Source organism: Pygoscelis adeliae, unplaced genomic scaffold (genome assembly GCF_000699105.1).
Source record: "Pygoscelis adeliae isolate BGI_AS28 unplaced genomic scaffold, ASM69910v1 Scaffold300, whole genome shotgun sequence".
Taxonomy (NCBI): domain Eukaryota; kingdom Metazoa; phylum Chordata; class Aves; order Sphenisciformes; family Spheniscidae; genus Pygoscelis; species Pygoscelis adeliae.
The window spans coordinates 2,237,865-2,259,943 of NW_008824004.1; the positions used below are offsets into that span (position 1 = coordinate 2,237,865).

Below are 22,079 nucleotides of genomic sequence, written 5' to 3' on the forward strand. Positions count from 1 at the left end.
TTTGGAGATGTCTGCTTTTGGATGAGAGACTAAATCAAGATCCAAATGCTATGTGGATATTACAGAGGCACAGTATTTTTTTTTTTAATTAATTTCTTTACAAGAATGAAATTGAGCAAGCAGGCAAGAAAGGAGAACCTAAACTCAGGCACTTTAAAAATGCTGTGCTGGAAATTTTTACAGTAATCTTCCATTCTAATTGGTTTCTGTTGGACTGGATATAAAGATAAAAGGGAAAGAAGAAAACATTAATCTGTGGGAAAAAATGTCAGGGTAGGCATCAACTAAAAATCATCCTATTTGGAAATGAACTAAAAACGTGCTTACACATATTCATCTCTAAGGGTGAGCATAATTTTGCTTCTGTCGAGCAAAGAGTGGAATTCTAGTGCAAGTCATGCTTTGAGCTAAGCATGTGATTTAAATACTTTGGGGGAATCAATAAGGCAACATGTGAAGCTTTCTCATAGTACTCGAGTATTGTGATCTTAATGCTGCTAGAGTTTTTACAGAAAGGTCAAAAGCTTAGCTTCTGATCTCATATAAATCTGATCCAGTTTTAGTCCGCAGTTTACACCACTGCTTTTGTAGAAGTTAATCTGGTTTAAAACTGTTCCTGAGATCAGAATTTAATTTCCTTGCAACTTTTAGTCTATTGCTATTGCGTGTTTTGTATGAAGTGGATGTAGTTGTGTGTGGTTTTTGGGAGGGGGATGATATAAGTAAACGATCCAAAATATGCATGGGAGCAATTGTAAAAAGGAGAAATTTGTCTATAACAGCCAGCTCATACGCTGGCTCAGTATCCAACTCCATTTAATGCAAAGGACACCTGAACTGAGTGGAATTCTGCTGGTTTGATTCTCACCCTGTTTTAGTATTATGTATAGTTTAGCCATTGCAGTGGAATCAATGTTTTAATCTTATTTTCCCTCTCTTTTTGTTTCAGGTATTATTTTAAAGTCCAAGCAAAGAATCCCTTTGGTTATGGACCCGTTAGCTCTTCAGTCTCATTTATCACAGAATCTGGTATGCTTTGCTTTTTATTTTCATTTCAAAACTGAATTCCAAATAACAGATGTGGCGGGGCAATGACTGAAACCAGCACAGTAATAATGGTGATTATCCTGAACTTGCTGCTTTGAGATTTTTTTTTTTAGACTAATTATTTGTTTTCAGTAAAGCTAGGAAAATAATATGCACTCCTAATGCCACTATGAAAAAATAAGTGACATTAAAGTGAGCTTCAGGGGAACAGGAAGTTGAATTTAAAATACAAAAGACTACTAATGTTCAACAATACAGAAGCAATAGGAAGTTTAATGTCTTTGATAGATTAACCAAACATTTAGTAAATTAGCTTCCTAATTGTGAACAGCTGAACAGTTGGAAACGGTTGTCTCTGGAAGAAATATAGGAAACAATTGTTCCATCAGACGGGCAAAGTTCTCTGTTCTTTTTTTGACAAGGCATGCTGCTCTTTCACAGGGCTAATAGTGCATTCAAGGGCAACACCCCCTTCTAAAAACAGTACGTTAAATGAGCTGTTTTTACCCATTTCTTCTTCTTCTTCCATTGAGCCAGAGGCCAATGACTCCACTGAATAATAAAGGAGAAATTTTTCAGTCTTTGCTTGAGTGAAAGGTCTGTTGTCTCTTGCAAATTTTGCCCTTTTGACGACATGGGGTTTACACAGTCTCTGCCTTTGCTCATTTGACTTCACCCTGTAGTGCTTGCTTCAGAAGCTCCATTAAGAACCATGGAAGTAAGTCTTCACAGAAGGGAGATAAAAATGCAAGATAAGTAAATGGTCCTGCTTAACATATTCAGATTTTTTTTAAAGGAGTAAGAAGCTCAAGTATATATCCAAGCATAATGTTTAACATTGGACAAATACGGCATGCTGTATCTTGCAGGGAGTTTTGCTGATTAGCTGGATGCCAGTATATGGGCCTGAATGCCTAGTTTTCCTATCCAAAATCAGCTACCTTGTGAGTTTTATTTAACAGGTTAAATCCACCAAATTTAAAGTTTTATTTGCAGCACTGATCTTTCATTTGTCATGTGGCCAAAGGTGGCTTTCCAGCTGGCACAAGTACAAAAGCAGTTGCTAAATCTAAAGCCAGATGGTATAGTTACAGTGATGGAGTAGGTCAGAAGAGACAGAAATTGTTTGTTCAGATAGCTCTTCTAGTGGAATTGAAAGATTTGAGCTGATGAGAATATTCAATAAAGAATGCCGTCATAGGATCAAGCAGCTTATTGAAAATGTTTGACCTTACCCCTGGTAACCCACTCAAGAGAACAGAAAACTGTTGTTCTCTTTCATCAAACTGTAAAAACTCCCTGGAATTTTTCTTCCCCATTGGTAGACAAGCACCCTGCTTTTTCTTCAGGTATTTTGTGCGCCATGAGGGCTAGTTAAGAGATGACAGAAACTGCAACGTAATGAATACAGACAAGCTAATGCATTAGATCATGTTGTTTTGTTATCCTTACTCCACACCTATTCCATCTTTTTTTCTTTAAAAAAGAGAGTATTTCAAGTGAGCAGAAGCTCCTGAGGTAGTGGACAGTGCACCCTGCACTGCCCAGGGGGCTCCTGCCAAAATTTTGTCACTATGACAAAAAGAGTTAAAATGATAAATTTCACATATTTATGAATACCACTAAACAACTGTACTAAACATGATGGATGTCTGAGACCGAGATTTGCATACAAGAGGTAGGTTACGTTTCCCTTTGGAAGGTAGGCCTGCAAGTGTAACTTACATGAAGAAAGGCTGAGAGAGTTGGGGTTGTTCAGTCTGGGGAAGAGAAGGCTCCAGGGAGACCTTATTGCAGCCTCTCAGTACTTAAAGGGGGCTTCTAAAAAAGATGGCGGCAAACTTCTTAGCAGGGCCTGTTGCGACAGGGCAAGGGAGAATGGCTTTACACTGAAGGGGGGTAGATATAGACTAGATATAAGGGAGAAATTTTTTATGCTGAGGGTGGTGAAGCACTGGAAGAGGTTTCCCAGAGAGGTGGTGGATGCCCCATCCCTGGAAACCTTCAAGGTCAGGTTGGCCGGGGCCCTGAGCAAGTTGATCTAGTTGAAGATGTGCCTGCCCGTGGCAGGGGGGTTGGACTAGATGACCTTTAGAGGACCCTTCCAACCCAAACTATTCTATGATTCTGTGATATTCAGAAGCCTACGGTGAAACTGTCCTCCTGCTCTGAGGACCTTCTGAGAAGAGGAAATCTGTTTCAGAGCTGGCTTTGAACTTTGGTACTAATCTCATTAGAGTTTTTACAGTATCAGAATAAATATACGATCCTGTGGCAAGTTTCAACTGAGAAAAACAGTGGAATAACAAACACTCATTAGCTCTGCAAATTGATGAGACAGATAAATCCCACATTCATAATGTTGCTAAAGGCAGTTACTCTGCAACTGGCATTCTCCTGAGTGACACTGTATGTTTCATATTATAAAACAAGGGTTGGAACAAAATATTCATTTCTTTTATCTGTTTCATTCTTCCAGACAATCCCCTCCTCATTGTCAGACCACCTGGTAAGTCTCATTCTGCTGTTTCTTTCGTGAAGTGCATAAAACCTGTGCAAAACAATTACAATATAGGTGTTAGAAGCATATTAACACGCAGTTTGAGTTACAGTTTTAAGCAGGAACAGGTAGTAATTCATTGTGCTAATTCACAAAACATTTTCTGTCTTAGGACCCCTTATTTTGGTCTTTGAAAAGGAATCTTGTAAAGATATGTTAGAATAAGCACTTGATTTTGGCCCATCTTTTGCCTCGTACAACAGCTTTAATTGCTTAGTAATAAGCACTAAACTATATTGCTTCTGTGTCTGTGTCCTTCAGTTGCCTGAGCATACTTGAACAGTGGGATCAGGTTTTCCTATCTCTAGCTGTTATACTCGTCTATACTGATCATCATGCCCTTATAAATACTAAAAAATTCAAGGATTTGTTACTGACCTGAATGATATGCCACAAAGCTGTTGAGCTTGCTTTGCATTTCCAAATTTGCAATAAGCCAGTTCAGCCCCTAGTCAGAAGAGCTGATTTTCCTGGTGCTGGGACCAACCTTGCTGACATGTACATTGGTAGGGTAACCCCAAGCAGCATGTGGTCTTGGAAGGGATGCAGGAAAAAGACCTCATAGTACGCTCTGTCAGCTTTCCTAAGCAGTTCAGATGGTTGGTTCTGGGGCTTTTTGACTACATTGTTCATGAAAACAATGTCCAGTGTCTCCCTCCCTTCTATGTTTTATTACGCTTGTTAGTCTGGTTTTTCCATGTCCTCTCAGATGTCTCTGATGATGCACAGATACTGGAGAGCACGAGCACGCTATGTCTCTGGCAGTCAGTGTGGGAGGCCTCTGAGAGTGGTGGCCTTCCCGTGTCCCCGGTCACCTTCAGGTTTTTTGCTGTCAGTTATTTTGTGGGTCTGTTCACGGAGAGAAGGTTTTGAGAGGTGATGGCTTTTTCACTTGTAGTTTCTGCTTCGACTGGACAAAGAGAAAATATTTTTGTGTAGCTGCAGTGGTAGAGATAAGATAGACCAAAAAGAGGTAGCAGAGCTCTGGGAACCTGTGGAAATGAAGAGCTTCTGAACATCCAGTGCAGCTCTTACAGAACATGCTAAGTTTATCCTTCAGGATTTTTGGAGGTGGGCAAAAGTGATGGACAAAAGCAGACTGTTCACAGCAATAAAATTGCATTAAAGAAATAGAGAGTTTATTGCTTTATTCTAAAGAGAAAGCTGTGGCCAAAATCCTTCAATCCTTTCACCATGTGACTAATTGTGTAAAGTACGTTTGTGTCCAAACCGGTGGAGTTCTGAGGATTGCTGATCAGTGATTGCTTCTCACATGCAAGTGTTTGCAGGATTTGGTCCATGTGCCTAGTGAGAGGGAGGAAGAATGACTAACAGAAAAAACCTTTCAATACCTCATTTGTAAACCACCTCAAAACAGCACAGTAAAAACAGGGCTTTGTGCTGTAGCTAGAGAGAAAAGTATCAATTATCACAATGGAAGCTTTTTGTGTAATTATATATACATTACTACAGCAGCAATTTCAAAATAAATTATATTGTCTTGGTTAGTATAAAGCAAACATTTAGGCAAGCCGGTAGGGTTATTTAGTCTTTTGCGATACAGTTAAGTAGTCTCCTCTGCAGCAATGCTCTGGACAAAGTTCCCCAGGAAAGGTCTCGCTTGTCTGTTATTGGAACCTCATCTGTTTTGATGCAATGTGAGAAAACAAAACAGAAAAGTACGCTTCTGATTTGATCTTCTTAGCCAAATAGCAGGAATAGACTTTAATTCACATCACAGACTGTTACTCACAGCAGAATTTTTAACATCTGTTTTTTAGTAAAAGGATTAAGTCTTGTACTTAGTGTTAAAATGCAAGTAACTGTATTTAGACAGTGTCACTGTCAGACCTAAGATCAGGCTCTGTTTGGAAAAGAAACTGAGTATCACTAGGTAGAGAAGATGTCTTACTAAAAACAGTGAGACTATTTGTTTACTTAAAATTGTGGTTCAGTACATGAAATCATACTTTTTTATCATTTTAACAGTTACTCTTGTCTACTGTCCAGAAGAGATTTAATCAAGTCCCTTGCTTTTTAATTTTATTATAGTATTTGTTCTTGAAGTAGTATTTCTGAATATAGAAAAGTCATGCATTAATCTGCTGCAGCATCTCTTGTAAAACATATTATCAGATGTTAACCTCAGCAAAACTCAGACTGAAATGCTAAAGTCTGTCCTTAATGTTGAATTTTTTTTTCTCCAAGGTGGTGAGCCTATCTGGATCCCATTCACTTTTAAATACGACCCCACCTATTCAGACTGCAGCGGCAAGCAGTACGTGAAACGAACTTGGTACCGCAAGTTTGTGGGAGTGGTTCTTTGCAACTCCTTAAGGTACAAGATCTACCTCAGCGATGACCTGAAAGGTAGGCACCAAGATTAATTTCCTGATATATGATTACTTGTCATCTCCATCTTCTCGCTTTCTTCACCTCGTCTGTGAAAGAATTGTGTGACAGCTGTCTGGGAGTCCTTCTCTGGAGAAGGTCCGATGTGATAGCCAAGCTGCCCTGCTTTTGCGTTACGCTCATGCCCTGGCATTAGCTTTCAAGCAGAGCTCTTTAGACAGAGGACAGGAGGAAGTTTCCCTTGAAAAGCCTGTGTGGTTTTGTATCCTGAGAAAGCAATGTGCTTTGTACTGTGAAAACAAAGTTCTGCTCCCCACACGTCTCCCTGGGAAGTCCCACGCTTGCTCCATAAGCGGGTGAGCCCCAGCTGCACCCAGTCAGACAGAGCAATACACCCTAGAGAGCCCCAGGGAAGATCGAAGTGGGGAACAGTGGAGGAAAGACTGGTATTACAGCGACTGGGTGAGCAGTACTCCTAAGGGAGTAGCTCTTACAGGGGTGTACTTGCTGACAGATAACGAAGAAGACTTTCCATATTGTTGATCTGGGGTACTGGGATTATCTCAGTGGCTTTTCAGATTATGCTGATGTGTTATTTTTATTGCAATACATTTGTATAGTTTAAAGGCAGTGTTTGAATATGCCATAAGAAATAATCAGGGCGGCAGGACCCACCTCATCTGCTAGAGAGAGAGCTCCACAGTTTTTAGTTTTCTTTCGAGACTGCAGTCAAACTGATGGTATTGACAAATGGAGTGTTTTTTACTTTCTCATGACATATTGCAATGACTGGTTCGGTTGAAATTCCCTCCACCTGTTACCCATGGTGCAGTGTCTGGACTTGCAAAGTGGGGAATATTCCTTACTGAGCTATAACCCATTTCTCTTTTCCATAATTTCTCCTTCCATACTACAAAGGTAGTGTTCTCCCTCTTTTCAGCCACTGTTTGTTCATTGGTAATACCGTGTTTGTCACTGTAGTACTTCTCCTGCTTTCTCCCACATCTATTTTCCTGGTGGTAAAGAGCATCCCAAACAAAAATAATGCTGAGTCAAATAATCTGTCTGTATCACCCTTCAGACACCTTCTACAGCATCGGGGATAGCTGGGGAAGGGGTGAGGACCACTGCCAGTTTGTGGATTCACACCTGGACGGAAGAACGGGACCTCAGTCATACGTTGAAGCCCTGCCCACCATCCGAGGTATAGCAACGCGGGAGTGGGGTGCTGGCCAGGTGCCACCATCCATAGGTTTAAGGGGTAGGGAGTGGGGCACAGAGCGGGGCTCTTTGTCCATGGCTGCTGGCAGCTCTCTGAGGAGTCCTGCTGATGCAGTAGGTGATGAGATGGTCTTGTACTCAGGCCTAACTGAATAGGTTATGAAAGTCCCAGAAGGACTTGTGGGTGTTGAGAGAGAGAGAGACAGAAAGAAAGAGAGAGGCATATGACGCGAATAATTCACAGGAACAAAATGCAAAAACAGAAAAAAAAATTGTATAGGTCTATGAAACCTTTCTCCCAATTATAAGACATGCCTCACTGAATAGAAGTGCAAACTCTTCCACATGCCACAAAGGACCAGCCACATGTTTGCGAATATGGCTTTTGCGAATGCTTTTTCACCAGTTGATTCAATGCAAAACACATAGGAGTGTGTCTAGTGACTTAAGGTCGGACTGCGGGACTTTTATTCTGGCCTGGTAGGTATCTCCCTCCGAGTGAAAATTCTTACCTTGAAGGAGTTCCTCTGAGTAAACTGCTCAGCTCACATAGCCAAGAGGGTGATGGCTTATTCCACAAAACGAACCCAATCATGAAAGTCAGCCAATCTATTCAACCAAATAAGTCAACTGGTTTAAATGATTCAGTTGGCTTTAATGGTTTCCATGTTAAGTTGTTTGTTGATATTCTTTTCATGGTGGCGTTGCCAGCAAGAAACTGAAATAGTCACTGATATTTATATATCACTGGGAAGTACTGCATTTCTCAGTTCAGAAGAGGGATGATTAATCCAGATGTGTATTACTAGGTCTAGGAGACAGAGATAGAGAGCACACAGAAATGACATTATTGGCGCAAGACATGAGTGTTTCAGATGTTCCAGTGCACGAGCTATGCGGATGAGAATGCTGCACCTCTCCTAATGCTTTAAGCAGTCACATTCTTTCTGCAGATGAAGAAAAAGGGCGAGAAAGGGCTTAACTCCGTATTTACTGCACGAAATGATACCTTTTTGTTTTGTGAAAAGCTGATGTTTGTTGATAGTCTCTTGAGCCCTATGAGATAATACGATTTGATGGTATTTTTTGCCCCAGAGTCCTTTGTATATTTAAACTGACTTGCAAACGTCATAAACACAGCTGAAATACAGCCATCTTTTGGAGTGAAATGCAGAAACGCTTTGTCAGACCACAGCATTACACAATAGTTCAAGAGATTTTGAACAGTAAAACCAATCGAAACTACAAGAAATATAAAGGACCAGAGTTAAATCATTCAAGAAGGATCTAGGCCAAATACCAGGGCTAGCAAATACCCTTTTGACAAAACTCCCTACCAGAGAGCTTCCAAGTTTTCATCTGGGCTGTGGGATTGACTCTTGCTGCGTCTGTTACTTTTGTTAAATTACTATGTCTTTGTTTTGAAATGCAAATGGGCGTTTTTCTCCCGACAGGGTATTACCGCCAGTACCGCCAGGAGCCTGTATCATTTGGACGCATTGGACACACAACACCCTACTACTATGTGGGCTGGTATGAGTGCGGCGTGCCCATCCCAGGGAAATGGTAGCAGTCTGCTTTCCTGTCTTAGGCAGACCATGCTTTTCAAATGATTTCTACCAGAGGACTGTGGGCAACTGATTCGGAAAAGAAGAGAAAAGAAAAAAAAAAAAAGAGAAATGAGGCAAACCAGTGAAGACCAGCTGCTCAAGAACCCCCCGTGAAGCCAAACACAGTCCCTGCTTTACCAGCCTAAATCTGTGGTGCTGCTTGATTTCTGCTTGGAAGCAGGGACAGAATATAAGTTTGGTGTCCTACCTTCCTCCTCTGGGTCTTTAAGGCACGGAGAGGCAGTTGCAATGTGCGTGACCTGTGAAAACTAGAACTGTATTAGCCATGAAAATTTGGAAGATTCTTATATCTTGCAGGAGCGACCTAAGCATGCTGTGCTTGCTTAATGGGATGCTAAACTGTCCTTTGCTGCCCGCTGGGGCTCCCCTCTGCAATCGTGCCATGTAACTGGCCGCCCGCCAAAGGCAATATATTCTCCTGAAGACTTACCCTGTGGGTTTGCCCGCTGCTGAACTAATCACCAGGTCACAGTGTAAATTCACTTTGAGATATATATATATATCTATGTCTATATAAATACAGTACTGTATATCTGCAGAAGTACTGCTTAGAGATGCTGAGTTTTTCTTGTTCACTAGATAAATATGTTCGGAATTTTTATGCAAAAGGTGCTGTTAATTCTTTGAGATATTGCTGTGCACAATATATTAACCAAGGAAAGAGCTGTATTCTTCTTGTGAGTACTGTTGATCTAACATTTGAATTATTGATCAAAGACCTGTGTCCTGCTTCCTTGGCAGCCTTTGGACTGAAATTTCAATGGGAATCTACCCCTCTATCCATGTTAGAATGGTACTGTATAGTCCAGCAAAATCACATACTCAGCAGTTTATTAGCATGAGTTAAACTTTCTATCCTTCACTATTTAAAAGCTTTAGTGCAACTTTTCTTCAGTCCATTCTCATCTTATTTGGTACGTTATTTATTCCTTGTCAGTATCTTTCACTTCACTGTGCGGAGGCATGGGATGAGTAACTTGCAAAATAGAAACCACTTTTAACTTATTTGCGCTCCAAAAAGAAGCCCAAGCCACCAACACACGAGTCAACTAGCAGGAAACTCCTTTGACTTTGATCCGTCCTGGGGACAAATTGGGATACAGTTTTTCAAGGAAAAGCTGACATGGATGGAAGGTATAACGACGATTTTTTTAGCAAGCATTTGGAAGCTTGCAATAACGTAGGATGTTAGTAGTCCTTCTGGGCAATCTAGCATTAATGGTTTACTCAGTAACTTTCATGGTCTTACTGTTTCATGGTAACATCTCAACAGCCTTTGCTCATGTTATTAAGACTCCACCATTCTGACAGCCTGGGAGAGTAGCAGCATACCTGGGGGACAGATCCGGTCTCTGGTCCGTCTCTCACTCTCATTCCAGCTTACAGGTAGTGTAGGTCTAACACCTTTTCAGTTGCTTCTTGTAGTTATTGTAAATTGTATGGGGACAAAAAAAGGAACTAAAGTGATTAAAAGAGCATTTTATTTTTCATGGTGATTTGGGTTTTAACATTTTAATTGTTCTCACATACCTTTGCTTCAGTACAGTGCCACATATATGGTCTTGAAGTATAACTTTTTTCCCTAATAAACCTATGATACATGGTTCCATTTCTGTTTCATCCTTTCTGGTCATCTGTGTCAAGTAATCTGACAAAGTGACAAGTTGTTAGCTTTCAAAAAGTGGAGAGGAGTAGGTGTCAACTTTTTCTAAGGGACTGGAAGCATGTGAGTGTGGTGTTCCCTTACGAAGGTGGTTAGCAGCTAGCATGGAGTTACCAAGGGCAAATCATGCCTGACCAGCCTGATCGTATTCCTTGTTGAGATGACTGGCTCTGTGCACAAGGGGAGGAAAGTGGCTGTCATTGACTTTGGCTTTTGTTAGGCTCTTGGCATGGATTCCCACAGTGTGCTTGTAGGCAGACTAGTGAGATATGGCTTAGATAGTTGGACTTTAAGGTGGATGTAAAATTAGCTGAGATATGAGGCTCAAAGTGTTGTGGTAAAAGATAGTGCAAAGTCCAAATGACAGCTGGTTGCCAGTGCCACCCCCAGGGGCCAGTACTGGGGCCAATACTGTCTAATGACCTGGGCGATGGGATGTAGTGCATGGATGGAGTGCACCATCAGCAAGCTTGCGGTTGATACTAAATTGGGGCTGGGGAGTGGTTGATGTGCTGCCGATCAGAGCTCGGGCAGAGCTGCCGATCAGAGGGACTTTGACGGGCTGGAGAAATGAGCTGTCAGGACCCTCATGCAGTTCAGCAAAGGGAAGTGAGAAGTCCTGCACATAGGATGGAATATGCCCTTGCAGCAAGACAGGCTGGGGTGACTGTCTAAAAAGCAGCTTTGCAGAAGAGGACTTGGGGGTCCTTGTGGACAACAGATTGAATGTGAGCACTCCAGAAGTCCATTCCAACCTAAATTATTCAGTGACTTTTTATTATTCTAGAGGAGGCATCCAATAATAAAATATATTTTTTTCTTTTATTGAATCAGAGTCATGACTTGGCCCAGAGCCCAGTCTTCAGCACGTGTGAGTGGGACTTGTGCCACTGCCTAAAGAACAGGGCCTGGTTTCACCAGTCGTGGTTTGGCCTAGTGTTGAAAGATGGATGTTCCCTCTCCACGGCCAATGCATTCTGCATTTTCACCTGCAGAGACCACAGGTGCGTTTTGATTTGTTCATCTGCAGGGATATGGTTCCTTCATTCCCTGCTGGAAATACCCTTGGGGTGGGACAGTCCCATTCAGGAATGTCATCATGGGTGAGGAGCTAAGGCCATCATTTTTTGTGCAGCCTCAGCTGGGGAGGAACTGGGGGGTGCTGGGGGTAGGGGTGGAGGGCACTGCGCACTGTTCCCCTCCAGCGTAAATCTTCTCTGAGGCTAAACCAGCTGAGGCAGAGTCAGCAGTAGGACACAACAGGGAAACACATGAAGTGCAGTGGTATGCAGTCTGTTCCCTTCACTTTGGGGTCTGGGTAAGTCCTCTGTGCTGTTTGAGGTGATCCCATCGACACATTTGCATCCTTTGCCCCATGCACAGGGTAACACATTATCGTGATAGTAGGTAGTTTCTCAAAGAGTTTATATTATTTTTGCACACTGCTCTCTGTTTATCTAAGAAGTGGTGGGATTAAAGAGGCAGCTAAAGCCGTGTGGGTCAGGAAAGCTACTTCCCATCCAGATCCTCCTTCCAAGGCCCCGGCAGTGCCCCGACCACCAGGCCACCCTCCCCTTTCCTTCCCCCCTTTCCGCTGTCCCTGTGACACACTGGTTGTGCTGTGCCACCGTTGGAGAAGCAGTGTGCCTGCTCAGAGGTAAACCCTGTCCCCATCGCAACAGCTGTACAGCTTTATGACTGCGCTGCGTGTCAGGGGACATCGTATGTCTCCGGATGGTGCCAATGGGAGAGGGACGGGTCTTTCCCTCTGTCAGCTCTCCTCCCATGCCCCCCTCACTGTCAAAGCCACATCTGCATCTGGTCTCCAAGCACTTGGCGCCAGCTCGGAGAATGCCGCGTCCCTTCAGAGGCTCTGAGGGGTGTTGCACCAACCCCGTCTTCTTGTCTGAGCGATCCTTGAGGGAACAGGATGGAGAAGAGGGAGGATCCCCGCAGAGAGAATTCACACAGCTTGTGCCTGCATTGCCTCTGGTCCAAGTCTCTCCAGGGTGGAGAGATGCCAGGGCCCTGCCCGGTGGGGAATTGTATAGAGCTGAAAAAGAAAGGGAGAAAAACACAACGGGAGAAGGGGTGGGGAGGAAAAGAGGCGAAGAAATCGCTTGAAGCGTTGTCTGGCCCTGGTCAGTTCTAGATGCTAATATCTGATCACTGTACCATATTTTTGTGAGAATCGGGATTTCTGCCTCAAAGGCAGTAGGAACAACCGCCAGCATCCAGCATGTGAGAAATGCCAAGGGCTCTAGGGGGCAGCCAAAGCCCAGCATGCGGACCCGGGATGTGAACAGAAGAGCTCTTTGGTGATGAACGAAGCATTGGGCGTCACTTGGAAAGATAATTGAAGGCCTTCGCGGGAGGTAACCCAACCCACTGAACAATGTGAAACGCTCCTTGTGGTTCCTCCCTACAAGAGACTATACAGTTTTCTGTCCCCAAAACCCATGTCCTTTTTTCTCACCAGGCAGATAGATGTTATTCATGTCAAGAGCTGTCTTCCTCCGGCAGAAGAGAATGAGGTAAACGCAGAAGGGAATGAGGTCAACGCTGCAGCAGCCTGGCTCTGCTTCCCGAGGCGAAGCTAGCATTCATGCATGTCTAAAAAATCCTACCCCTAGAGAGCTGCCAGTCTGCCTGAGGGCCCTTAGCTAGTAACATTTGAAAACAAAGCCATGCCTTGTACTGCTGCTGCCTTTCTCATCCTGCTTCTGTGTCCCATAAAGCAGGAAGCTCTCCCGCAGGACTTGTGCCACATTGCTGTGCCAGCTGCATCACAACAGTCGGTGAAAAGTACGGCCCTGGTGGAAATGAGCACTCGGAGCAGAATAACGCCAGTAGCTGAGTGCGAGAATTGTGGTATCAACATCGGGACGTCAAGTGTCAAAGGCTATGGCAACAGCCTGGGGGCCAGTTCCTCAGGTGCTAACAGTTGCCATAACTCCTCAGTGCCAGTTGTGTCACCCAGCTCCAAACACAGCCTGACCAGCAGAAGAGCTGGGGAACCTCCACATGGCACATGCCAAGGAAGCACAAACTTGCAGCAGTGAAGGTCAGCCACAGACTGAGCTGTGTTAGCAAGGACACAGTCAGTGGGCTCAGTGACGTAGTTCTCTCTTCAGCACAGGTTAGCCTGCACGTGGAGTACAATTGGCCCTCCCGTACAAGGCAGACTGGATTGGATCAAGGAGAGGGTGACCACAGTGATTAGGGGGCTGGGGCACAGGACATACAAGGAGACGCTGAGCACTGAATTTGTTCAGCCCCAGGGAGGGAAGGCTTGGCTGGCGGCGGTGGATCAAATTGATCTTCAACAGCCTAATGGGGTTGTAAAGAAGATGGAACCACAGTTTTCTGAGACACACAGTGAAAGGATGAAGGGCAATGAACACAAACGGCAACATGGGAAATTCCAATGAAGTATTAGGAAAATAATAGTTTTATCATGGGGGTGATCAAGCACAAGAACAGCAGCCCAGAGAGGTGGGGGAAACTCCATCCCTGAAGGTGCTCATAACCGGCCTGGAGAGGGCCATGAGTAACCTGATCTAGCTTTGATGTTGGCCTTGCTTTGAGCAGTGTGTTGGACCTGACTTCCAAAGGTTCCTACCAACCTGAAGAAGTGTACAAGTCTATGAATAATATCAACCACTACATCATACAGCCAGACAAAACCGTAACCAAAATTTCACAGAAGCAAAGCACAAACTCTAGGAAATTTTTACAGTGGATTCATTTATTGGGCAAAAATGATCACAGACTCACAGAATGGCTGAGGTGGGAAGGGATCTCTGAGGATCATCTAGTCCAATACCCTCTGCTGAAAGCAGGGTCAGCTACAGAAGGTTACTCAGAACCGTGTCCTCTGACGTTTTAAGTACCTCCGAGGATGGAAACTCCCCAGTGTCTCTCGGCAGCCTGTGCCAATGTTTAACCACCATCACACAATAAAAAGTATCTTTCTTTTGTTTAAATAGGATTTCCTGTATTTCAGTTTGTGCCAGTTGACTTTTGTCCTGTCACTGGACACCACTGAGAAGAGCCTGGTTCCATCATCTTTACTCCCCACATCAGGGATAAGATCCCACTGAGCCTTCTCTTCTCCAGGCTGAAAAGTCCCAGCTCTCTTAGCCTTTCCTTATACCAAAGATGCCCCAGTCCCTTCATCATCTTTGTTGCCCTTTGTTGGACTCTGTCCATTATCTCTCTTGTACTGGAGAGCCCAGAACTGAACACAGAGTACTCCAGATGTGGCCTCATCAGTGCTGAATAAAGGGGAAGGATAAACTTTTTTGGAAATAAACACCTTCATTTAAAAAAAAAAAGTTGTTTTTTTTTTTCCCCCTAAATGGAAGTTGCAAGCTGGCTCCCAGAGGAAAGCATGACCATTTTTGAGGGAGTGAGGGAGGCTGTGAGGGCAAGAGAGGGAAGGAGCATAGTGTCCTAGGGTCCCATGAAGAATTTCTGACCTTGGTTTCTTGCTGTGAGTAGTTCCTGCACATGCTTTCCAAATGTGACTCGTGCAAGCTCACAGCTGCGTCTGGGGATCAGGTCAAACATGAGCATTGGAGATACCCTCATGCTTATGCAAAAAGCCTCTAGATGGCAGGAGATGCTATTTGGCCAGGCCTTGCAGCAGGCCCCTACAGCAGGGGATGATTGGCTGGAGTGCAGATGGCATGTAAATTCAGCATTGCACACACATAGCAAGAAAATTGTTTTAATGAGAGCACAGTTTTGGTTCAGGAACAGCAAAGTCCATTCCCAGGTCTTAGAGGGAATCTCTAAGAAAGAGCCCATTCCTCACAAGGCGAAGCTTGCAGTCTGTTATGTCTAAAGCTTTGGAAGGTTATAAGTAGAAACAGACAAAGTGCAAATACGCAATGTATATTTGCTGTACTTTCTCAGGAGATACTTCTCCTAAAATTGCAGGCACTGTGATTTCCCTTGGAGTACTGTGGGCCGCAAGAACCAGTTTATCTTGCAGTAGGAGTAAAAGCATTACAGACTATTTCCAGAAGGCTTTCAAACTCTGCTTGAATGTAATTGCAATGGTGTTTCTGCCCACCTAATTGCTTTCCACACTTCATCCTTCTGTGGATCTTTGTTCTGTGAGCTGCAGGTCCTCTTCATCCATTAAAAATATAGGCTGTGTTTATTTAAACTGCTAATAAAAACCCCCATTAGCTTTCGCTGATTCTCCATCATTAACCTCCATTTTTCCCCTTCATTGCCCTTCCCCCTTCTGTAACTGGAGATTCTTTCTTGGAGCTGAGTGAAGCACTGACTGTGTCCTGAAAGTATGGTCTAAGTTATGTCCAAAAATGCTTCACAATGGAGCACCCAGACGTTGGTGCTCTCTCCTGGCACCCAAGAACATGATCCATCTTGTCCCACTTGACGTCTTCTAGCAGATGTTTAACCTGCCTTGCCCACAGATTCCTCTTCTGCATAAACCGAGCAGATGTTAATGCCACAACTTTGTAAGTCCCCCAATAACACCCAGTAGCAGCATTTCCCCCTTCCCTATGGTCAGTAGCACCTGAGGGGATGAAATGGAGGCAATAAAAGACTGGAGAGGACCTGAGATTGAATCTTCTCCACTCCTCCAGCTCACCCAAAATCTCTGTCTTCATGCTGGCCCCTGTCCTGCCTGGCCCAGGCTGCAAAACTTCTGGTGTAGGAGCCCTTCTTACGCTGCGCATGGGTGTCCCTACCAAGCAGGAGTGCTGCCATCACGTCTCTTGCTTGCGGCAAGCTCATGGGCTGGACTCAGACACTACTGAGTCACCTCTTTTCCCCAGGCTACACGTGCCATCACACTCAATGGTGAGGATCATTTTGGCCAGCCTTGGAAGGTTGGTATTCATAGATCAGCTGTAGAGAGGAAGGAAGGGGCTGCTCCAGATGGCTCCTCAGAGGTTCCTGGCTGCCCTGCTTTTTGGTTGGGACAGCCTTGAGAAAGGCAGAGGCCATCTGCAGAGCTGCACCCCTCATCCCACCAGACCTCCTTGGGCAGACTCTGGGAGTCCCATCCCCCAGGAAAGGGCAGGGTGAGAGCCAAAACCCATGTGACATGGTCACCCGTACAGGCAGAGCTGCCTAAAAGCACCAGCACATGGATGACAGAGGTCCACAGGCTGCAAAGAGCAGATACACTATGTGTTTTTGTGTTCTCTACCCAAACAGCAGAGTACGTAAATACAAGTCAAGTGAGGTCGTGTTTAGTTTATGCTGCTAATCAGCAGTGAACAAACAAGAGAAAACGGTTCCAACCTGTGCATATGTTACCATTTCCTCTTCCTGAACGTGAGAAAAAACACGACCTACAAAATGAATAGCATTGTCAACACCAGCTTTAGGCAGCATAACCTAAACAAAACAGAGAAGTAACTAACCAGCATGAGGACTAATCCGTTAATTTCAAGTAGCGCTATGGGTTATAATTATCTCTGCAGTTCATTTTTTGGTACTTTCCTGCTCTGAATGTTTACCTTTCAAAACTGCACACTGATAAGCTTGTCTGCTGCACTGCATCAGCCTGGGCTCCTGCACGGAGCATCCATGGTCATGCTGCAGCCCACCAGATCTCCTGACAGGTGCTCTACTAGTCCTCTGTCTGCACAGGCTCAGAACTGATCTTTCCGACAAACATTACATGACTTTCAAAGTGATGGGGAATCTTCCTCTGGTAGGAAAGCTGGTGATTCCCAGCTTTCCCACTTGCTTTTTTGCACAGAAATGGTCTAGGTTAGGTTAGAGCTTCTTATAACTGACGAGACATTTCCCAGTTGCCTTTACTGCTGCAGCAGCTATCATTTTACATTTTAAGTTGTACTATTTTTCTGGATTTTCAGCTCTCCTGATAGAAATATGCTTTAAGATCTTTTGTTCCAAACAAAAATCTGCTTTGGTTTCTTCCTTTTGAAATTTTCTTTTGAAAACTATTCTGGAATCACATGTGCTGAGAAATCTGCTTGGACTGTTTTTCTTTAAAAGTCCAAGGGCTCATAAACAAGAAAAAACATGTTGCTCAGAGTAACTGAAATACCATTTATTCATACAGTTATTGAATTCTTCTGTGTATCTGCAGTTGTCGTGGTTTAACCTCAGCCGGCAACTGAGCACCACACAGCCGCTCACTCACTCCCCCCCCCACTGGTGGGATGGGGGAGACAATCGGAGGAGTAAAAGTGAGAAAACTCATGGGTTGAGATAAGAACAGTTTAATAATTGAAATAAAATAATAATAATAATAATAGTAATAAGAAGAATAATATACAAAGCAAGTAATGCACCATGCAATTGCTCACCACCCGCCGACCGATGCCCAGCCCGTCCTCGAGCAGCGGCCCCCCCAGCCAGCTTTCCCCAGTTTATGTACTGAGCATGACGTCACATGGTATGGAATGTCCCTTTGGCCAGTTTGGGTCAGCTGTCCCGGCTGTGCCCCCTCCCAGCTCCTTGTGCACCTCCAGCCTTCTCAGTCAGTAGAGCATGGGAAGCTGAAAAGTCCTTGACTGGTGTAAGCACTGCTTAGCAACAACTAAAACATCGGTGTGTTATCAACATTGTTCTCATCCTAAATGCAAAACACAGCACTGTACCAGCTACTAGGAAGGAAATTAACTCTAGCCCTGCCGAAACCAGGACAGGAGTATATTATAATAATGTATACATCAATCAATATATCACATTGCATTTGATTAACCTGTACTGAAAACAGGATTGCTTCAAAAAGCCATCATATAAGATACAGAGAGAAAAAGCTTTATGAGGATGGTTTGAATTGCATCTGAGGAGAAAAATGAATGGCACTGAAGTATAGAGTGGATGCACAACACATGGTACTATATAGCAAATTCTTAGTGAGTCTTAGTGATACGCTAATGTATCTAAGTGGATTATGTATATATTAGAAGAGTTATGATGCTTACGCATTTTGCCCAAGACTGAGTTTGTGTCCCAGGACAGAGTGAGGGCATGGGGTTGCTGTCATGCTGAAGACCCACCACAACGCACTTCTGCAGACTTTGCAAGGTTATTGGACCTGCTTTAGAATCCCAGCAGTGGAAGGAAAAACATCCTCCTTAGACAAAGGAAAGATTCGCTAAGTGCCAACAGTGGGAGAGTGACTTAGTGCATGTGAAACCCATGTGCAAGCTGCAAGAACTTGGAAAATTCTGAAAACACTTGGAAATCTTTCACTGGTCCACCTGCCACAGCACTCTCAAGAGGTTGCACAATGTCCCTTGCTACTGCCAGTGACCCCAAATAGCTTGGGGTCAGTTCAGCTGAGTGATCAAAATGTGATGCACTTCTTGTGATCCTTCAAACTTCTGAGATTCCCAGGCCTTGGCTTCCTTTGCAAAAAGGGAGGGCTGAACCACGGTTTGCCAATGCAAACATGTTTGGTTCAGGGATCTTTGCTTTGTCATCAGCAAAAGCAAGCTGCTGAAGACAGGTGTCTAGTTTCCCCATACTGAGGGGCGTTCCTATCATCCTGGTGCCTAATTGCAGTTTTCCATTCTTGCCATCCAAATTTTCATTTATACAAACATTCTGTGCACCTGAGTGTTCACAGCTCCAAAGCAGAGCTTCAGGGTTGTGAAAAACATTTTCTTAAAATAATTGTATAATGTATCAGTTGGGAGGTAAAAATATTGTAATGGGGGTTAATCTCTGCAGCATATAGAATATTAAGACTTTTATAGCTGTTGTGTAAAACAAGCAAGATTGCTTAATTTGCCTCTCTCCATTCAAGGCCTTATTTGTTGGCTCCATTATTGTGGAGGGGAGTGTGCTTCTGCACGGTATGCGTTCATTTTTCTATAGCTATCAGCTGCTGTCAGCCACATCAAACACAACACATTTGTTTTCCAAACAGAAAAAAAGGCAAGAATCAGTATGATAGCCAGTTGTCCTCTGCGTTTTTGCTGACTTTGCCATCTCTCCCTTGTTCGTCCCTTTATGATGATAATATATGTCTTTCTTTGGCATGCAGCTAAACCTGAGGTCTTCTTACGTTCAACACCTGGCATTTCATTCAACAACAGTACACCAAACGAAGGCTGCTTTGGTCCTCTTGCATCTCACCCTGCTAAGGAATAACAGGAAAGGAGATTGCAAGAGTGTCAATGGAGCCATCTCTGAGGGTTTTCCTGTATAAGAGAATCCCCTGATAAATATTATCCTTGCCTTAATGTTGCTTTATGCAATTACAGAAGTATAAAAGGAACCTTCTGGAATCCCCACTGACTCCTGATGCTTCACAGGGCTGGACTCAGGTATCTTGGGGATCTCTCAGCATGGGTCAAAATCTGGCCATGGGTTTCTCCAAGTTTCACTGCTCCTGGGAGACTTGTGCATTGTTTAGGAAGCCCAGTTATAGGGAAAGCTCCTCAGGATGGGGCCTTGTTTTCAATCTTGTGTCTTTTCCACCACCTTTTGGTCCTGTTGTTGTCACTGAGCCTGAAAAACTTTGTGAGAAGCTACTTTGGTACAGGATCCACACTATTCACACACATGGGTCTGTAGTCCTTTTTCAGGGCCTCAACTAACAGCTGGAATTGCAGGTTCCTCTGTAATTTGGATACCCAGGGTGTGGGTTAGCCAGCTGCTAACAGCTGCAAGGAAACAGGCTGGAGCTGGAGGCTCCAGACCAGCTGATTAATCCCCACCTCCTTCCCTAGATTGCAGTAGAAAACCTTTTCACTTCTCGAAAATGCAGAATCTGCCTTCTGAAAGCTGAGGTTTACTATGAAAAAATGGCATTAATTAGCAGTAGTTGGTTGCCTCAGCACTGGGTTGGGGGCGAGTTATGGTTTCACCTCAGTCGTCAGCCTCAGGAGAAGAACATTTAGTGGTCTTGAATTTGAATTGGTATATAAAATTGGACAACTAACTGTTTACAAATGCAATAAACTAAATGCTTGTGTTTGGGCTCACATTGCAGTTTCTGCCTCTGTGTGCTGCCAGGAGGGCAGAGCAGCCGTGACAATATACCCATGCAGTGTGTCAGCAGAGATGTCTCTGTTGTGCCTCACCTATGAGGCTCGCTACTTTTAGGGTTGGAAGTGACTATAGAAAACTTAGTATTTTAGAAAGAGTGACCAGTGCTGTGTAAGGGCTTGTTTGCCCTTTCCCCTGTTCCTGACTGATTCTAGGAGTCTGTTCTAGTCACACAGCAAATGCGGCTTTCTTTACATGCATATTATCGCTGTGTTTCCCTATTTTATGAGAAATGTTTATTTTACTACTGTTATGTTGCTTTGTGTTTGTGATGTTGAACTGGGAAGTGGTTCTCCTCCAAGATCTGAGTAGATCTAGTGGGAAATAATACACACCAGAACACACAGAAGTGGTTCAACAGAGACAGTCAAACCCCAGATGAATTGAAATTCTTCCACTTAGGTAGGAAATGGGGATCTTAATATCTGGAATAACCACAGAGAAGCCAACAGAGCAGTGCCAGGTTTACATTTTACTCCCTTGCTGTGCGGATGCTCCAGTTATTGGCTGTGTCGACATGGACAGCTTAACCCACTCTTGAACTCCAGAAAGCGTCTCAAGGAACAGTGCGTCCACATCTGAACGTGTCTTGCTTGTTTAGACTTGTCTTCCAGAGCTTTCAGCTTTTTATATAGAGCTTAAATAGGCGACATTCAGCACATGTATTTGCTTATCCAGTTTGTCCCTGTGAAACTAGCAGGAGCTAGCCAGCTGTAGAGGGACTGGAAGCCAGCTATAGAAGAGATTTTGCTGTTTCTGAAAACAGTCAGTCAATTAGTCACATGCTTTTTGCAATGTTGTATGATGAATATGTCGTATGAACTAGCTACAGGGGGAACTCCGTATAATAAATGTTGGCACGGTTGCCAACATTTGATATTTTGTTCTTGCAAATGGTCTTTAAAACAAACTGGACTGTACTTCCAGAGTTTCTGAGCAAACAGGCTCAGACAGTAAGTAAGAATAATCTAGAGTTGCAGGAGAAGGAAATGGAGAGTAGAAGTAATTTCTCATCCTCCAGAAAAGAAAAGGGGAAAAAAACAAATTAAGAAGGCTAATGTGGGTGTTCAAAGAGACCTTTTGCAGGTATGCCATCAACAGAGAAGGAGGGATGCGAGCTAGGACAGTGCTGGGGTTGTGTCACAAGGAGATGTGGGAGTTACCTGAGACCATGGGGCTTTGTTTTACTGCAACCTCTCTGTGCTCCTGGCGCAAGGTAAAAGAGCTGCTAAATGCCAAGACCTTCACTGGAACTTTGCTTTTGGGAGCCAGAGCATTTGTTTCTTTCTAAGTTGGTAGCATAGGTGTAGTAAGAGATATGAAGGCATATAGGTATGGGTAAGACATATGAGAAATATTTCCCATATGAGAAATCGTTGAAAGCAAGTAGATTTGAGTGTCCTTCGATGGCCAAGAAAATTGAGACAGGCCCATAGCAGACTGCAACTGTCCCAGGAGAGACCTGGAGATTAGAAAGACCCAGTAAAGCCCAAGGACAGGATGGTTAAAAATCCCTTCCCCTTCTCTTGAATTTGTGTGAAAGAAGAGTAGCAGTAAACTTGGCATTCAGTGTGTGGGAAGC

The 22,079-nt window shown here is 43.8% G+C and overlaps 1 protein-coding gene across 1 annotated transcript in view; it reads left to right on the forward strand.

Annotated features, from left to right (window-relative positions):
* Nucleotides 1-10,356, forward strand: part of FNDC1 (fibronectin type III domain containing 1) — a 90,764-nt gene extending 80,408 nt beyond the window's left edge. Inside the window, exons 17-21 of the mRNA XM_009325608.1 lie at nt 950-1,029; nt 3,527-3,556; nt 5,816-5,977; nt 7,041-7,163; nt 8,635-10,356. Coding sequence (XP_009323883.1) covers nt 950-1,029; nt 3,527-3,556; nt 5,816-5,977; nt 7,041-7,163; nt 8,635-8,750 — 511 coding nt within the window. The 3' untranslated portion in view covers nt 8,751-10,356. The remainder of the gene's footprint in view (nt 1-949; nt 1,030-3,526; nt 3,557-5,815; nt 5,978-7,040; nt 7,164-8,634) is intronic.
* Nucleotides 10,357-22,079: the final 11,723 nt, after the last annotated feature.